A 5,176-nucleotide genomic window follows, 5' to 3' on the forward strand; every position below is an offset into this window, starting at 1 on the left:
AGCAATTGAAGATAATGAATCGTAGCTGGAATGATGAGAAGCTGTATCAAGAAACAAGAAAGATAATAGGAGCAATGCTACAAAAGATTACATTTAAGGACTTCCTCCCTAAACTGATAAGGAGTAAGATACTAAATACACTCATACCTCCTTACAAAGGGTACAATGCATCAATTGATGCTAGTATACCTAATGTATTTGCTACTGCTGCCTTTAGGTTTGGGCACAGTCTCATAAGACCAGAATTTTCACGTTATCTCAGTGATCAGTATGAGAGGGGAACAAACAAGCAACTGAACTTACTCCAATCATTCTTCAACATTAAGGCATTCCAAGAGACCAGATTGGGTGCTATTTTCCGAGGACTAGCAACAGATAGCTCAAGGAGGATGGACGAATCACTCAATAAGGTATTAACAACACAATTGTTTAAGAAAACAAGTGCTCCTGGTTTAGATCTAGCAGCACTGAACCTTCAGAGACAAAGAGATCACGGGCTGCCATCTTACACAGTCTGGCGTAACTACTGCCTTCGTCAGTTCCCCAAGCTACCAATGGCATCATTGAGGTCACGCACTCTTCACAGACAATTACTGAAGACTTATGAACATTTGGAAAATGTTGATTTCTGGTTGGGAGGAATATCAGAAAGAAGGCTAAAGGGTAGTGTCTTAGGACCAACATTTGCTTGCATTTTTGGACTTACGTTTCAAAATCTTCGTGACGGTGATCGTTTCTGGTATGAAAAACCAGGAGTATTTACCTCACTGCAACGAAGAGAGATAAACAGAGCATCTCTATCACGTGTTATATGTGATAACACTGACATTAACCTCATTCAAAGAGACTCCTTTAAAATGCCCGGCAGGTCACGGAACAAAAGAGTAAGATGCTCTAGACTACCAAAGATGAATCTTAGGAGATGGCAGAAAAGATCAAAAACTAGAAGAAGCACTTGCTACATGAAAATCAGACACCGTGGAGGACGAGGAGTATGTTTCACCACAACATATACTGAACAAGGAGTCCAATCCTCGTTTGCAGCTGGATCCCTAACCGGCTGGAGATATGGATGCATTAAGATTCAATGTCCTTTAAGCTACAGTCGGTCAGTAAGCATTGGAGTCAGACCTAGGAATAGATGGGGACGTAGGCATTGCAGATTAAGATCCATCAATAGACGACTTCCAAGAAATCAAGCTACTGATGCCTCAAGTTATTATGGAACGGGGTTTACTCCTTCAATAGTGAGCAACAGGTACAGCGGTATCTACAGGACCAGGAGACTCTGCTGGAGGGGGAGATACAGGGCACTGACTTATAGGTGCACTTTATGGTCAAGACGTGTATCAGTTAATGATGATGATGAAAGGTTTGATGTGGAGAAAAGAAGTGAAGAGTTTGATGATGATGAGTTTATTGATGATGAAGAGGGAGATGTAGAGGAGGATGAAGCTGGTGAGGATGAAGCTTATGAGGAAGAAGAAGAAATGAATGGAGAAGAAGAGTCTGATGATGAGTTTATTGATGATGAAGAGGGAGATGTAGAGGATGAAGCTGGTGAGGAAGAAGAAATGAATGAAGAAGAAGAAGAGTTTGATGATGAGTTTATTGATGATGAAGAGGGAGATGTAGAGGAGGATGAAGCTGGTGGGGAAGAAGAAATGAATGGAGAAGAAGGAGAGGAGTTTAATTGACTCAGAATAATAATGATCATTAACAAAACAATAGAACTATAATTTTTAGATCAGAGTAGCTAGTACGTAGTGCAGTAACATTATTAATAGGCCTTTTCTTTTAGTTTTTTTGTGCTATCAAATCCTTTATTTAGCAGTCAGTTCATTGTATTTGAGGCATTGAAAAATAATGTTGGGCTTGAGCACATCAAGTTAGACTACTAGCTATGAATGACAAAGGTAATAAACAAGAGGAGTATCTGAAGTGGAGATGATATGCTCCTTATTTTTAACAATAATTTATGTCAAAATCTGAAAATATACCCAAGGCTATATATAGCTCATCCTTTTTCTGAAAATTGGCTCCAAAATCACCCCCAAATTTTTATTACATTCTCTGATACATATTGATGTACTTATGCTGTGTAGAAAGTTTGAGCTGATTCCGACTTAAATTTTTAAAGTTATGGCCATTTTCAAAGGCCAAAATTTGAAAAATTCCAAAAAATTGCTAAAAAATGACCCCTATTTTTAATCACCTTTTCCAATACATAGTGATGTTTTTATGCTACGTAGCTGATTCCAACTAAATTTTTTCAAGTTATATGGCCTTTTAAAAAATATTGATGTCCTTAGGCTATCTAAAAAGTTGCATTTAAAAATTTCGAACTACAAATTGAAAACTTCACTAAAAATTATACACATAACTAACAACAGCAAAGATAATATAACGTATTTCTGTAAAATTATATTAATTTGATTTTCTACTCTTAATTAAGTCAAGGTTTTGTCATGATTTTCATTTTGCAGGCACGCCCTCATCTATTGTAAAATAAAAATAAAAACAACATGCATGTCGTAATTTAAGCAAGAGCTAAAAAACTTAATACCTAACTATTATCAGCAGCTGCTAAAACAGAACGAGGGGACGTCTGATTGCTATCAACTCCTCGAGACGGAGGAACATAAACAAGAGCAGGACCCATAGCAGTCCTCCTCTGTCTGCTGGACACTGAGTCACTCTTAGTTGAGTCAGCAATAGAACGTGATGAGATCATGCGGGGAAGGACTGGTTTGGCTTTTGAAGGTTTTTCGCGGCCGCAGCTGCAACAGGTTTTTGAGTTCTTTGGTTTGGGTTTGCGGGCGTTATTATCGGTGCCGTCAGTGCTAGGAGTGGAGTTTCTCTCTCTCTTCTCAACATGATAGTCATTAGCTCCTTTTACTATCGCTTTGTTTATCACAGAGTCAATTACTAGATGCTCCTATCATTCAAGATAACAATAATAATAATAAATAAACAATTGCAGTTTTCAATTGCTAACTTTGCTTGATTCCAGTGATGCAGCAGGAGATGTCAGTGGCTTGAGAGATTTCAGGAAAACACCATTCTGAAAAATAATGTAAAAGATACGATTGTAGTAGATATTTAGATATATCATGCATGATGCTGGAGGCTAACTTCTTGAATAAGTATTTGTGCAATTGTCAGTATGAGTCTTGTTGACTCATTTGAGACATTATCTTCAACCTCTTGATGCTCCAGTAGATCAAGAGGTCCTCTTATCCTAAAAAGAAAAAGAAGAGATTGAAAAAGGAGGGATATACCAAGGAGGGGTAATACAAGATTTATAAGCCTGTGTTTATGTCACCTTCCAAGTAAGGTCGGTCTTGAGGCTAAGAGCTCACAAATGTTGTCAAAAACCTGGGAATAAGAGATGAATAAAGTAATATAATTTGGCAATATCAACAAACCTTTCCTTCTCTGTGCTTTGAGTAGGAGTCCAGCATACTCTCAAGGAGTTGGTCTTGATAATAACTGAAATAATAGGATCCCTATATCACAATAGAAATGCCCATAAATAGATTAATGTTACTGTTGCATAAAATGTAAAGTGATGTAGCTTAATTGTATTAATGAGCTGACTCCTTTAGCAGCTGTGAATTCACCCCAGGGTTTTTCCGGACCAGACAAATCAAACCCATTCTCCCTCCTGATCCTGTACATATAATGCTTCCTAGAAGAAAGGAAAGAAAGAAGGGGAGCAAAGGATTAAAACATGAGATATAGTCAAACAATAATGAAGAGGAGTGCCTATTATAACAAATAAGATTATAGCAGAATGAATAACACAGTGCATCAAAAAGTATATATACATGTTTTATATATATATATATATATTACAAATTGGCTGCAGTATTGATACAGTAGTTAGACTCACAAGTGTCGCAATACATCAGAGAGGTTGATGTACTCTAAAGATATCAAAGAATCAGTAGTTGCCATCACTCCTTCTCAACCTCAATCGTTCGCGCCTAGTAACCGTGGCAACACAAATTTACAGGTGGAAGTGATGATGTAAAATAATGAGACGAGAATTTGAACGACTAATTTAATAATAATAAAATAATAATAATAATGATAATAATATAAGAATAATAAATAATATAAATTTAACTGAAAAAATAAGTTGAATCTTTGATGCAGTTTAAATCCAGTTCTCCTACATATAAAACAATAGCTCAAAAAGTACATGTACACCCAATACCTTGTGAAGGTAATTCTTTTAAAAATGATGTGACCATTTTTCCTTCTTTAGTCGTTTTGTACCTGGAAAGCAGTAACAAGCATTACTAAACATACTAACAGTGTTACTAAAAATAGCACAAAGTGCTGCTAAAAATAGTAACTTTGCTTACGGTAATCCTCCGAAATTCTCTTCAAAGAAGTTTGCAAGATCCTTTAGAATAGGCTGACTGTGTAGAGCAACAAATTGCTCTCTACAAAACTTAAAATAATGAGGGACAGAGAGAAATTAAGAAAGATCTAATATTATTAATATTACTTTATTCATTTCATCAATATTACGGCCATGAGCCCAGTAGCTGTCATGGACTGCCACAAATGGAATACCAGACCTAAGAGTAACAAAAAACATTTAGTAACACACAGCTTCATTCTGCTTCTTGTCTACTTTTAATACAATACAATATACTGTACATAATATGTGACCATAATTGACAAAAGGTACCTTATGGCGGATTTTAAAATTCATCATTAAAATGAAAAAAATCAACCTGTGAGTGCTCTGTTGAACAACCATGGTTTCTAAAAGTTACATAGTAACTTTTTGCATCCTGTGGAGTAATTTTATGATAAATGGAGCTCAGGAAGTTGGATTTTTTAGGCTATAAAGACAGATTTCACTACCCGCCATAAGGTACCTTTTGTCAATTATGGTCACATATACAGCAGGTGCAAGCTCCAGGTACCCCAATAATTAATCTTTTCTCCTGTTATAAGTTCATGTCCTCTTACTTCTGGCAGTCTAGGGCAGTCAGCATCATGTGAGTTGAATCAAGTGAATGGACGAAATTAGGTGGCATGGCACTTCTCTGTTTGACCGGATTTGGTGGAAAAGTGATATCGGAATTATTTAATAACTGCAGACGCTGGATCTTGCTAGTGATCTAAAACGATATCATGTGATATTGGGCGTGGT

General features: G+C 36.5%; 3 protein-coding genes across 5 annotated transcripts in view; 1 reads left to right on the plus strand and 2 right to left on the minus strand.

Moving 5' to 3' along the window:
* Positions 1 to 1,897, plus strand: part of LOC100639073 (eosinophil peroxidase-like) — a 3,241-nt gene extending 1,344 nt beyond the window's left edge. Inside the window, exon 3 of the mRNA XM_020000470.1 lies at positions 3 to 1,897. Within this exon, the coding sequence (XP_019856029.1) occupies positions 3 to 1,697 (1,695 nt within the window). The 3' untranslated portion in view covers positions 1,698 to 1,897. The remainder of the gene's footprint in view (positions 1 to 2) is intronic.
* The window catches only part of LOC100638691 (uncharacterized), a 7,876-nt gene extending 3,857 nt beyond the window's left edge, over positions 1 to 4,019 (minus strand). Inside the window, exons 1-8 of one of the 3 annotated variants that reach the window (XM_003388908.3) lie at positions 3,896 to 4,019; positions 3,601 to 3,691; positions 3,429 to 3,509; positions 3,326 to 3,378; positions 3,136 to 3,241; positions 2,999 to 3,064; positions 2,572 to 2,938; positions 2,326 to 2,498 (exon numbers count right to left, since the gene is read on the minus strand). In XM_003388908.3, the coding sequence (XP_003388956.1) occupies positions 2,476 to 2,498; positions 2,572 to 2,938; positions 2,999 to 3,064; positions 3,136 to 3,241; positions 3,326 to 3,378; positions 3,429 to 3,509; positions 3,601 to 3,691; positions 3,896 to 3,960 (852 nt within the window). In that variant the 5' untranslated portion in view covers positions 3,961 to 4,019 and the 3' untranslated portion in view covers positions 2,326 to 2,475. Of the gene's footprint in view, positions 1 to 2,325; positions 2,499 to 2,566; positions 2,939 to 2,998; positions 3,065 to 3,135; positions 3,242 to 3,325; positions 3,379 to 3,428; positions 3,510 to 3,600; positions 3,692 to 3,895 lie in introns of those variants that run through there. The other 2 variants (XM_020000474.1, XM_020000475.1) reach the window with 2 other exon arrangements.
* On the minus strand, positions 4,012 to 5,168 carry LOC109584657 (DNA-directed RNA polymerase, mitochondrial-like). The gene is made up of 5 exons (XM_020000476.1): positions 4,993 to 5,168; positions 4,520 to 4,592; positions 4,374 to 4,462; positions 4,223 to 4,284; positions 4,012 to 4,177 (listed from the first exon to the last, which is right to left on the minus strand). The coding sequence occupies exons 1-5, from the start codon at positions 5,058 to 5,060 to the stop codon at positions 4,128 to 4,130; spliced, it is 342 nt and encodes a 113-aa protein (XP_019856035.1). The 5' UTR covers positions 5,061 to 5,168; the 3' UTR covers positions 4,012 to 4,127.
* Positions 5,169 to 5,176: the final 8 nt, after the last annotated feature.

This window comes from Amphimedon queenslandica, unplaced genomic scaffold, assembly GCF_000090795.2.
Source record: "Amphimedon queenslandica unplaced genomic scaffold, v1.1 AMPQUscaffold_13183, whole genome shotgun sequence".
Lineage (NCBI taxonomy): Eukaryota > Metazoa > Porifera > Demospongiae > Haplosclerida > Niphatidae > Amphimedon > Amphimedon queenslandica.